The 12,812-nt window shown below is 42.4% G+C and overlaps 1 protein-coding gene across 3 annotated transcripts in view; it reads left to right on the top strand.

The window, feature by feature from the left end:
• Bnc2 (basonuclin zinc finger protein 2) overlaps positions 1-12,559 on the top strand; it is a 413,864-nt gene extending 401,305 nt beyond the window's left edge. For 2 of the 3 annotated variants that reach the window (XM_060365798.1, XM_060365797.1), the window contains one exon: positions 2,980-12,559. In XM_060365798.1, the coding sequence (XP_060221781.1) occupies positions 2,980-3,640 (661 nt within the window). In that variant the 3' untranslated portion in view covers positions 3,641-12,559. Of the gene's footprint in view, positions 1-1,493; positions 1,528-2,979 lie in introns of all 3 variants that reach the window. The other variant, XM_060365799.1, reaches the window with a different exon arrangement.
• Positions 12,560-12,812: the final 253 nt, after the last annotated feature.

The following is a 12,812-nucleotide window of genomic DNA, read 5'->3' as shown; positions in this document are numbered from 1 at the left end:
CCTGTAGAGGCAGAACTCTAACCTCCAGGAACAAGAGCCTCGGTCACCCGCTTCCCTTGGTCTGTCTTTCTGGTCTTCCTCCAACCCCAGCAACACTGTGAGAGCTGAAGGCTCTCAAGTCCAAGCCATGGGGCTGAACCAGCAGGCTTTCCCCAGCCCATTCTCCTCATCCCCACTCCATGCGTTTTGCATATTGTATTTGGGAAGATTATTAAACAAAAATGAAATAGATTAAGAAATGAACATAAAAGAATCAATCCTCTTGAACTGTGGTTGCATAATGGAAATCGACTGCTGTGAATGAACCCATGCACTGAAGTTATGAAGAGCAGAGTTAATGCACTGCCATGAGTTCATCTTTATTATTACATTACACCTGAATCAATTGATAAAGTAGCTTTTTTTGTAAGCGAGGGATGGTACTTAATTGAATAAAAGTCAATGTAATTATATTAGCAGAGGCCAACAGTACTGCTGACAGCGGAAAAGGGACACTGTTGAACAGAGTGCCAGAGCTGGTCTCCACATTTCTGCACATCGTTTGGTTGACAGATATTGAGGGCTGGAACATCACCTAATTAGGTTACAGACCTCTTCTGCTGTACGTGAGAAACGAAGAGAAAATATCTTCCTGGTAACACGTCCGCGAAGATGTGTAAATTCACCAGCCATCCTATGGGAGAGGTGTCCCTCTGGGTGATCAGGGTACCATCTTGTCAGTGTTGATTTGTCCTTCCTTGCTCAATCTGTCTTGGTGTAACTCTGTGTGTCTGGCTGCTGCGTTCTCAGCAGCAAACCTAGGAAGTGGTAATGTGTGAGAGACAGCACAGAGTTCTAGACTGCTTAGGAGACCTGAAGGGTGGGGTGTTAAAGATAATAAACGAGGGTAGGGTTTCATGAGCGGCTGGAAGTCAGCAGATTGTTTCATCAATACAGCAGTGGTACGCAGTTTAACTATTGCCACATTTGTCTCATTATAACTCTGGTGGTGTCTCCCCACATGTCCTAGTAAAGTCTTCACAGTAGGCATTTTCTTCACTCTGCCTAGCAACACACACACACACACACACACACACACACACACATCATCTGACACCTGACACCAGGGACAAGGCGGGGTGGGGTGGGGGGAGATGAGTGTCAGAACAGAACTGTGGGAACACTGTCTGTTTAGCCACATTCATATAACCGCACACTGCATGCATCTGTTTGGAACTCATTTATGGATGATGCTGATGCTGTGAATTTGGTTTACTTAATTTGATTTATAGTTTTTGGATTATGCAGGTGATCTGAAAATCAAGGCAACATATGAGATGATCACTTATGACAGAAAATAATTTTGTGATCAGAACAATTTAAATCCCTATTTTATTGTTTAAGTTTTTAAAAACCGGATATCTAGAATGTGAATTTGTTTTCTCTCTCTCTTTCTCCCTCTTTCTCTCTCTCTCTCTGTCTCTCATTCTTGCTTTCTTTTGTGATCGATTTAGCAAAAGATTAGAAAGCTGATCTTATTGTCACAAGGTAAGCTCAGCCTTCCCAAGTGCAGTGTGGAGAGGGCTGCTACCCTCTGCCCCTCAACCCAGAGTGCTGATTGTCTTGTGTGGAAAGGGGGGGAAGCCTCTCCCTCCTTTCCTGTCCTGAAGGCACATACCTCTCACACATCTCCAGGAAATGTCAGCCATGCTTGTTCCCAATTGAAGTAACTTCTGATCATATGCAGGTCTCATGAACTTAATGCTGGCCGTTTAGTTCATCTCTATTACCACAGTTAATGTCTCTAAGATGCCCAGCTTCCTCTGCTGGGAAGTTGTATTTCCCTGTTTCTTTATCACTTTATTTTTTTGGAGGGTGGCTTTCAATTTAGGTACCTGGCAAACTTGTGAGCCTTTGAAGGTGGAGAGAGGTATATGCCCAAGGGCGCTTTAAAAGTCAGTGGGGGGGATGTAAATACAAAGGCAATGTTTTCAGATAACCAGGAACATGGACTTTGTAAGCCTGGTTCCTGTCAGTGCTCTGGAAAGGGATCTCACCCTTTGTAACACAAGCAAAGCTCTCAGTGAGTTTTGCTTGTCAAAGTAGGGGTTTTATTTGTGAAGGAAACAGACTCTATGTCATTTTGGGCTTGATTTTTTTTTTAACTTTGCTTTAATTTTATCCTTTTGAAAAAAATAATTTTTTTTTTGTAGGGGGAGGTAGAGATTGTACTTTTTAGATAATTGTCAGCTTATGTTTTAAAAAATTAAATTGAAGTAGCATTATTTGATGAAAACAGTTGAATACTAAAATGTATTTTGCTATTAGATTTGACTGGGATTCCAGACAGATTCGAGAAAAGATTTGTGTTACAAAAACAGGCTTTTCACTATTTGAAGTCACTGATTTGCTGAGACTGTTTTTCTTTTTTAAGCTTAAAACATGAAATATAGGAGAGTAAGGAGAAAGATATTTTTAAAGTTAAACCTAAATTATGAAGACCGTTTACTTTTTAAAAACACAAATCTTTTTACACAGTATCTGCTGCACTAGAAAAGATTTATTTGCTGTCATTTTCTGATTTTCAGTAAATTTAGACTATTTCGTTTAGTCCAGCAGAGTTTCCATTCTTTTACTCTGTTTCATATGTATTATCCTGTACTTATTTAACGTGTAAGATGTCTGCTCCGAGGTCCTCTGTGGCTGATGCACTAACGGAACAGCCATTGAGAACAGAGTGCCCGGGTTTGCATTCATCCTGCCCTTGAAGAGCTTATTCATAAAAAGTAGTTAATGGAAAGTCCCCTTTTTACACCTCCCACCTGCACTCACTCCCAGGTCCTGAGGATGAGGGGAATGCTTGCTCTTATAGTGGTGTAATTAGCAATGAATGTGCTTATTTGGTGCTTAATGAAAGTTGAATCAATTTTAAAATGCTCCGCTTTTTCTCGCCCCTCCCCACTCCCTCTGCACCTCCCCCCTTCCCTCTTGTTTTCCTAGACACAGTGCCAACATAAACCTGCATCGTAAACTGTTGACCAAAGAACTCGATGACATGGGCCTGGACTCATCGCAGCCCTCCCTTAGCAAGGACCTCCGGGATGAATTTTTGATGAAGATCTATGGTGCCCAGCACCCTCTGGGGCTTGATGTCAGGGAAGACGCCTCCTCTCCCGCAGGGACAGAAGACTCCCACCTGAATGGGTATGGGAGAGGCATGGCGGAGGACTACATGGTCCTTGACCTGAGCACCACCTCCAGCCTCCAGTCCAGCAGCAGCGTCCATTCCTCCAGAGAATCAGATGCGGGCAGCGATGAGGGGATCCTTCTCGACGACATTGACGGGGCGAGTGACAGCGGGGAGTCTGCACACAAGGCCGAGGCCCCCACCCTCCCTGGCAGTCTAGGGGCTGAAGTTTCAGGATCGCTGATGCTCGGCAGCTTGTCTGGGAGCAATGGCGGGGTCATGTGCAACATCTGCCGCAAAATGTACAGCAACAAGGGGACCCTGAGGGTCCACTACAAGACCGTGCATCTGCGGGAGATGCACAGATGCAAAGTCCCGGGCTGCAGCATGATGTTTTCCTCCGTGCGGAGCCGGAATCGGCACAGCCAGAACCCCAACCTCCACAAAAACACTCCCTTTACTTCCATAGATTAGTCCCAGAACGGACCCCACAGATGCCAGCTCTCACCAGACGGCCTACATGTTCGAACCGCCATAGCCAGTGCGTGCTCCCACAGTGGGGCACATACGTGTGTGTGTACATATGTATGCCTCTGTGTCTACACTTGTGCACACACATTTTTTTTTCTTTAGATAAAAATGATAAATACTAGGTGCTTTTGAAATTTTTTTTTCTTTTTCCTTTATAGTTTTGGGAGAGGGTGGATCTTTTACTTGGGGTGAAAATAGAGTACCCCTTTCAACACACACATACACCTACATACACACGTACACACATATGCACACATGCAAACACATACACACATGTATACACACACACAGCGTGCAACTAGCCCCAATTTTGATAAAATAATTCTTGATCGTCTCCAAAAGGACATTTTGTTGTACCTATGACTGTTGCCTGCAAAAAAAATAAATGAATAAATAAAAGGGGGGGAAGAGAAAAGAAACAAAAAGAACTTCTTATAGTTGTCTTTTGTGAACATTAAGGTTTTGAGAGAATCTTTAATTAAAGCATGGCAGATTCACCTGTAAATATTTAGCCTTTCGAGGCCTATGATGTAAAACAATTGTATTGATGGTTGTTTAACTCTTCTTTAATTTTGACAGTTACATCCAGCTGTTAGGTATGCAGGAAATAAATAGTTTGCTGGCTAGTTCTATTCATTTTTGTTAGCATTAACGCACATTTTCTTTAAAAAAAAAAACAAAAAAAAAAAACATGGTCTTGTTTTTACTACCTGTTAGATATAGTGATAAAGATGTGCTGGCATGCTTCACAGCACAGATCTGATTTTTTACAATGTCCTGTACTAGTACATAAGTCCAGTCATGCACTTTTTCATACACTACGTGGGGATGTGTAATATCCATGCTTCTTTTTATCCTTAAACTACCACCATACTTCAATAAGTATCTTTTTAAAAAACAAAAACAAAAACAAAAAAAAACAACCCGCTTGTATAAAAATGGTCTGATCAGTAAAGGGCACAAATGCCAAACAAAAAGTATTAGTGTTAACACAAAAGTGCCAACTTTGCACAAGTTTTCAGAAAAGAAAATACAGTTAGTCATTCAACATAACCACAGGCTAACTTTTTGGCCACCAGAAAACCACCACCACTACCACAACAACAACAACAAAAAACTTGGGTGATTCTTTGGAGTGCAGAATGTTATTAGAGTCAACATTGTATCCTTCCTCTGTACATGTTAAATTACATAAAAGGAAAACAAAATAATGTGGTGTGAAACAGCCGAAGCATTTCTTCTGTAGAGGCAGGGTAACATCTCGGGATACAATAGCCCAAATTGCTCACTACAGGAACAAAGCTAGATACAGTAAGAGAGCTGAGCACTCCCGTCTAAGGCCCTAACCCTTATCCCTTAAAAAGAAAGAAAAAGCCTAAGCTGGGTTCGTCTGTTATGTGGCTGTCTCATTTGTCGAAAATTCTGCAGTAGCACTGAAGTCAGGCCTGCTTAATAGACAAAATCAAAAGCCGCTTCACAGCAGCTGTTCTTGGAAGCTCTGAAAACACATTGAACTTGAATTGAGCAGCACTCTTCTCCAAGCGGCAGGAGAGGGGCAGACAGGATCTTACTGTGTAGTGTTTTGTGTTTCCCCATGTCAGAGAGACATGAAAGCAAGCCTGGAACCAAGCAGTTGAGAGAGCAAGGGGGCTGGGGAGGGAGACTGCTCCAAACCTTTTTGTTTTGTTTTGTTTCTGATGTTTACACATGTTGCCTGAGCTGGTTAACCACACTGGCAGCCTGGGCTACGACAGCAGACTGACTAAATGATGATATTTACTCGACTTTGTCCGCAGCCCGAACTGCTGGGGTGTGCTTGCAGAGTGGGCTTTATCAGATTGTTTTCTTTGGGGAAGGGTGGGGTAAATACTAGTACTTTCTCAAACTACATAATAGAAAGAGAATGTATTTCTTTTCTGCATTTAATGGCCTCAAACATTTCTCCCATCAGTCTAAAGCTTAGAAATGCTTTTTGTTTCAATTTTTCATATCATTTCTGTTTTTCATGTTTTGCAATTTTTTTTCTGTGCTCACATCAGCATTCACTTGCGTTAAATTTGCCAAAGGAAACTGTTGATTTGTTTCTGTTATTATTCCTGTGCGACTTATTGTACCTCACAGTATTTATTTTTTTTCCAAAATTAAGCATCATTCATTGGGGGTTCCAGATTTTTTGTTGTTGTTTGTTTTTTAGAACAGTAGACTATTAGAGATGAGCTAGGTGTTCCTAAAACTTTATCTTTGTCTCCTTCTGAAGACGCCATGGGATCTACTTGCTTCTTCATTTATTCCACCTTGAGGAAAGTCCAGAAGCATTTGCAGTACAAAAGTATCACACACAACGTCTGTTAAATGACAAATGTTTACGGTAAAAAGCTGAGGAATTAGTAAGAACTGTTTCTGTTTCCTTGTACCTTTGATTTTCCTAAAGCTTACTTGCTTTATTTTGATGTTGTGTTAAACTGAACAAACAGATGTGTTTCTTTGTTTTATAACATACAAGACTCTGTACAGTATGTTTGTGAAAGATTGAACTAGAAGAATGAACATTTGTTTGCAAACATCTGGTCCTTTAGCATTCTCTATAATGCGTTCTTGCCTGTTACCAAGCGCTGGATTGAAAGGGCTGAAACACATTGTTACAGTCTCAACAGAAATCATGGAAACCGTCTTGTCGAGTGTGTGTAGACTAAACTACACCTTGTTTTGTGAACACTAATATGCATCTGTGTTTGAGCAACTTCCAAGTGTTACATTCTTAGAGCTGTGAGAATTCATCTCTACAAAAACCAGTGTTTTAGTCTGTTTAATTGACTGTCTGGTAAAATGTCCAATGGTCCTCTTGAGTGAATCACCTAGCTGTCAGAAGGTCACATCAGCCAGCAAACCAGGCTCAGGACAAGCATTTGTCACTGGCCATACACCTGGCTAATGTCTGTGGCCAGATAGAAAAGGTACAGAAGTAACTAGATTATAGAAGTAGTTTCCTTTGCTAGGAAGTGTGAATGTGTACACCTGTTAGTCAGAAATGACGCTAGAACCTGGGCAGATGGCACTTTCTGAGTATGCCCTTATTAGCTACTACTTTTGTGCCTCACATGCCCAGTTGTTATGCTGACCCAGTATAAAGTCTGTCTGCGTATAAGGGACAGGAGAAGTAAGTGGATGCAGCACATGAAATGCTAAATTGTGAGACGTCCGATTATGCTCCCAGAGTACGGCTTATTCTTGGGTCTGCGTGGGTGCAGCGCTGTGACTAAACTAATATTTCTCCCGAGGACAGCAGCTCCAAGGCTCACTACGTGCAGAGGATAGGATGAAGAGACCAGCCAAGCTCTTCACCTCTGCCCATTCCTACTTGTTTATTTGTTGATAAGAGTTTCCTTTCCCTAAGCAGTTTCGAGCTACATCCATCTCTTTCCGGCTGAAAATTCATAGGAACGTACATTTTCATTCGGGTAGCTTTCTCCCATTTGATTTGATTTTCGCCCAGGCTTTGTCACTGATACAGAGTTAGGCAGTACTAGTTGTGCATGCTCTTCAGCTGATGTGGAAGTATACAGTTTCGATCATTTTATGTTTTTGTAAATATTAGAAAGGCTGGGTCCACTTTGGGGAGTGTCTGCATGCTGTGGAGGGGGGAGAAAGAGAGCAAGGAAAGAGATAATAAGTAATTTGGCTTTGAAAATGTGGTGAAAGCGCCTGACATTCTTGTTCTGCTAGTAATTGTATTTAAATAAACCAGCTTCACATAGCTCATCCCCAGTCTTAGTGCAGCTGCCCTGGTCAGCGTGATCCTTTCTTAAGATTTGAGTGTATAAACACTTTCCTTCTCAACATGACTAACATCTTTTTAGAAACCAGTGTTAGCATAGCAGTGTCACGTGACTTCTCTAGTCAGGCTTTCCAGTAAAAGGAGGAAGGCATTTCACCAGTTGTAGCCCATAAGTGTACACATTGTTGGGAAAGAAAAGGTCTGAATCTATGAAGAATGGACTAGCTGAGAAGCGTGCCCTCATTGGACTCAGGAGAAATCATTCATGCCACCTAATAAAATAGCATTTCCCTCCTCTTCGTCTGTGTACTCCATAGATGCATGCCAGGCAGATAGATGAGAATAAGGGCCCTTGGCGATTCAAACGTAGACAAGCCAATAATCAGACTGGGATGGGCACAGCATACCTGAGCAGCTCTTGACTGCATCACGTCTGCCAGCTGAATGACAGTAAACAGAATACATCTGTCCTAAGGCATGTAGCATATGCTCTTGTAAAAGAACAAGACACCCAGGAGAGAGGCAGGCTTCCGTCCTGTGACCACACCCTGTTCTCTAGAGTTTTTTAAAATTACGGCAATTTTAATTACTTTGCCCTTCCCCAAACTAGAAATATTTAAATGAGTGGATTTTGTTCCTTCCCTTTCAGTCTTTGTTTTTAGCAGGAAGGATCTAACTGAGCAAGGAGGACAAGAAAAGACTGGTGCCAAAAAACAAACAACAACAACAAAAAACCCAAAAAACAAAACCCAAAACCAAACAAGCAAACACACTGGAGGGGCTGCAGTCCTTGTAGAAGAAGTATCTAGAGGACAGGGTCTGGCCCTGCCTGGAGTGTACCTGGAAATGAAAAAGTTAATGCATTACAACTGTTTGTCCAGCAGAGAAATCTAAGTCAGTTCCCGCTGTTCCCTGTGGCCAGACTTAAGATATCTTAAAAAGTTCCTTCTGGGTCTGGATAGCCAGAAAGGACAAGTGTGAGTTTGCGGGTTGCTCTTCTTTTCTTTCTGAGTAGGAAGCAATGGCCAGGGTTCCTTGGGACCACAAAGATGCAGCCTAGGTTAAAAGACCAATGGTGAAACCTACTTGTTGGAATGGTGATGAGTGGGGTCGAAGCGAGTGGTCTGCGTGTGCACACTGCAGCATCCTAGGAAGTTGTCATCATGGAACCGTGTCCTCAGGGTTTTGAGATCAGAATGGAAGCTGACACGCAAAGGTCACTGGTTTCACTTTTTTTTTCCTCAGAATTTGAACACTCTTGCTCCTGTCAATGTTAAAGTATATCTGACGTGTCCTAGACTCCTGTCCACCCTTCCTGCCCTTGCAGAGACTTCACTATCATTATGTTATGTTGTTCCCACTAACAGCTGACCAGTGGCTCATCCTCCATGTTCTTGTCCACACATGAAGCCCTCCTTGCATCCTTTTATCCTCTGTCTTCTCACAATTTACACAAAATTATTTTTATGGTCCTTCTGAAATAATTGGATGATAGATACTATCTTTTGGACACTTATTTTTTTTAATTGCAAATGCTTAATAACAGGGCTTAAAAAGTCAGACATTTTTACAGGAATACTAAATGGAGTCATTGTTATTGTTCATGATAATTAAATATAGACATGTATATATAAAACATATATTTGAAGCAACACACTGTAGTTGCCATAAAGCAATCTTTATTCTTTTTCAAAGTGTTCTTGTAAATTCATTTGACCTTTACTGCAGGAAAGAAATTATATAGGGTTCAGGACAAGGCTCAGTTTGTAACAAATAGTGGACCATTACAGACAGGAAAGGCAAAAGCCAGGCCTTAGCAGCAAGAAGCTTCAGTTCAATTTCACCTCATATCTTTCTAATAACTTACTTGTCACTTTATTACCTTCCAGTAATGTGAACGCTGCTGACAAGACTGTCACACTAACAGCAGACAACACCCTCTCTTCTCCTGCCCCAGCTCTCCTGGCTACTTATTGCCCTGGCCCTGGAGGGACACAAACTAATAGTGTGCTTTCCAGTTCAGCACTTGGCCATCAAATATAAAAGGATGCGTAATTGCCTGTTTATCCCTGGTGAAGGGGAAATTGAGTAGAGGGCTAGGCTTTCCCACCAGTTCCCTGCTCTACACACTCATTCTCAGTCTGCCTGCCTCCTCTGTCTCTCCTGTCTCCTGCCATCCCCTCTAACCCCCGCCTCTCTCTGTCTTTTCTCCAACACAGAAGCACAATGTATGCCTACTGTGTGTTTAGGAAACTGGAGATCGATCCTCCGCTCCCCCGGCTAGTAAGCGGACAGGTGACTTCTTACATAAAAGGTCAATAGAGAGTTCCTGTTTGACTCTTCTGTTTCTTTGAAACAGGAATTCAATCCAGTGCCCATCCATTTGGGGAGCGTTGGGTGTGGCCCTGCAGTCAGAGAAAATTCCCCTGCAAATCAGTGGCATCAGCAGGAGTAGGTTGCCAGTATTCTGGGAGGAAAGGGTTAAAATACTTTTCTTTCTGGTCAAAAGTGTGTGTTGTAAACAAACTGCATATGAATGGTGGCTGAAAAACACCAGGGATGTTTAAATCTCTGGCACCAAACCACTTTCTAAACATATACAGATATCTCTCAATAACAGACTCCAAATCCGTATTTAACAAGATGGATTAACCTTTGTTTACCAAACTGAGCTGACAATCAGAATAAAATAAGACTCAATTCTTTCAACATTTGCCATAAAAAAAAAAATGAAGATCTTACATGTGATAGGTAAATTGTCCATTTTGGAAAATTTGGAGAGGCCCAAGCTTTACAAAAGCGAAGAGCAAAGGTGTGAAGGAAGTACAGTGAAAATGTTAGGCTCCGGAATACCTTGAACCCAAATGCTGTGTCACATTGGTGATTTCTGAACACAGGACTGCTTAGAAGGCGGTTCAGCGTGGCTACTTAGTGAGTGAATGAAATGCAGGCTGCATTTGCACAGCATCACAGAGGAGCTGGGGGACGCCATGCTTACTCCCAACTCCCACGGCAGACCCTCCTTTGAGAAGTAATGTAACACACGGAGGCCGCGTCTTCGTGGTAGACTTTTTGCAAGGAGAGGACGTCAGCAGTTTTTGGAACAGGTAGCATCAGGTCTATGTTGACAGGGCTGTGCTTAGTCACTTCATGAGCCAGTCTGGGGACTGAGAAGAAAAGCACTTTGAAAAAGGACTTTGGGTCTGAGTAATGGCAGTTAAAGGCAGTTTGTTGACTTGATTTTTATTTTTTTTTAAGTTCCCTCGTGTGTATTTATAATAAGCAGTTACCAAACATGTTAAGAAATTGTAATTAAGAACTCAGTTGCCAAAATTGCACAAATTCTGCTAGTTAATAACTAGCTTTGTCCCCTGAGCTGTAAGTAACGGGGATACATGAGGACATTCTATAGTCGTAATGCTTTCTTTAGCTGAGAATCATCGAAGGGAAGGAAGAGCAGAAAATGGTATTTTGACAAAAATGGAGAGACGTAGATAGTATAAAAGTATATTTCTTCAAGATAGAGAGAATCTAAGTGCTAGACCAAGGTTTTATAAGGCTTCCTGTTGCCAAATGTGATGCTGACTAAATACACCGCTCAGATGGCAAAGGCATCAATTATTAACCGGCTCTGCCCACTTCTGTTATGGAATGCAGGGGTGAGAGGATGCTCTGGGGCCCTCGGGAGTGGGAGAGAGCTCTACTCCACTGGCTTCAGAAAGGTTTTCAAGAAGGTGAAGACTCCTCCAGCCCTAGCATTCCCTCACCCACCCTGCAAGGTGACCTGACCTGGCACCATCTTTGTGGGCACTAACTTTTTCCTGCCGCTTCCTTGTTAGGAGACAAGGCATCCCCCTACCCACTCCCGAATCAGTGCAGTAGCTTGTGTCAGCGCTGATTCACACAAGGCACGATGCTCTTGAACTCCCAGCCAATGTGCTGAATTAATAGGTTCACTTGAGATGTATAGACCAAGACTGACTGTTTATTCTTTTCAATCTCATACTGTTCTCGAACATTTTTGCATGTCTTTGTACAGAGTCATTCATTCCTCTCATTGCCTGTCTTGATCTCCTCTGGCTTTTCAACTACTCTCCCTCTTGCCCTTTGCCCTCCCGATGTTATCCCTCCCCCCCCCCCCAAATAAATCTTTTCTGGGGCAACCGGTTAGAACACTTCCTCTCTTGTCCTGGTTTTGATCACTTTGGATACGTGTGTGTGTCCTACCCTGCCCAGGTTTACATAACGTGAATTAAGCAAACGAGATGTTCCAGTATTATGTATTAACACGATAGGACTAGGACTCAGTCTTCAGTGCACTCGCTTTCCTGTGCAAACGTTGGTTCTCCTGTCATGCAGCGGAAACTACCCTCACCCCACCAGAGCCAGTCTTAACTGCTGTGGGAGAGCTTAGTGTGGGTCAGAGAAGCAAGGGGGATTGAGAAACTGGGCAAGACTTGGGTCTGGGGGACGTGGCGAGGCCCCTCCCTGGGCTAAGACAACACGGAACTATTTCCCCTACTCAACCCTCTGGTGTATCTCTTAATGACAAAAGCGCTGGACTCAGCTTTTATATTCCACGCTGAAAATGGATAAAGGAACTTGAAGTATCTTGAGAGAAAGAATTTTTAAGCAGATATGTCCCCCCTCTGACCTAGAGTTCAGGGGTTTGGTCTTTTTTTTTTTGTTTCTATTCTCATTTGCATCAAAGTTTCTTCCACCATGCCTGCAGAACCAAAATCTGTATCAGGAAAGGCAACTGCGCCAAGATGGGACAGCTTCATCCCCTACCTAATGATTGTGACGTCCGTAGCTTCATGAATACTGTATGTATTTTAATCAAGGGTTTTGTTTTTTGTTTCAATTTGTGGTTTGTTTTTATTAGTAGTCTAAGGTAATTGAAATTGTTTATTTACTATTTCCTTCGTTGTATTTTCTGTACTATAACTGTCTACAGTATGTCTTTTGCATAAAATGCATAAGGGTTTGGGGATGTAAATGGAATTTTATTCATATTTTGTCCAAATACCTCTTGTAATTTGTATCAAAATTCTTGTACAATTTTTATATTAAAAATTTATCAGTCACTGAAAGCTTACGGCCTTTTGACTTGAAGAGTCCTCAGAAAACTCCCGAGGACGCTTTCGCAGCTCTGCCTGTGCCGCACAGTGCCTCTCACCCTATTCTCGTGTTGCTCTTGACTAACGTAGAGCCAGTCTCCTGTGAGGACTGGAGCTCAGAGTCATAAGCAGGCCGACTTCCCGGGAGGCTGCCTCATCTGCTCGGATTCTGAAGCTAGCACCAACAGGGCCAGGCAGACACCACCCCAGAATGTTCCTT

The sequence above is a fragment of the Meriones unguiculatus genome, chromosome 12 (genome assembly GCF_030254825.1).
Source record: "Meriones unguiculatus strain TT.TT164.6M chromosome 12, Bangor_MerUng_6.1, whole genome shotgun sequence".
Taxonomy (NCBI): Eukaryota; Metazoa; Chordata; class Mammalia; order Rodentia; family Muridae; genus Meriones; species Meriones unguiculatus.
The sequence above is the reverse complement of the archived record's forward strand: the minus strand, read 5'-3'. Positions and strand labels throughout refer to the sequence as shown.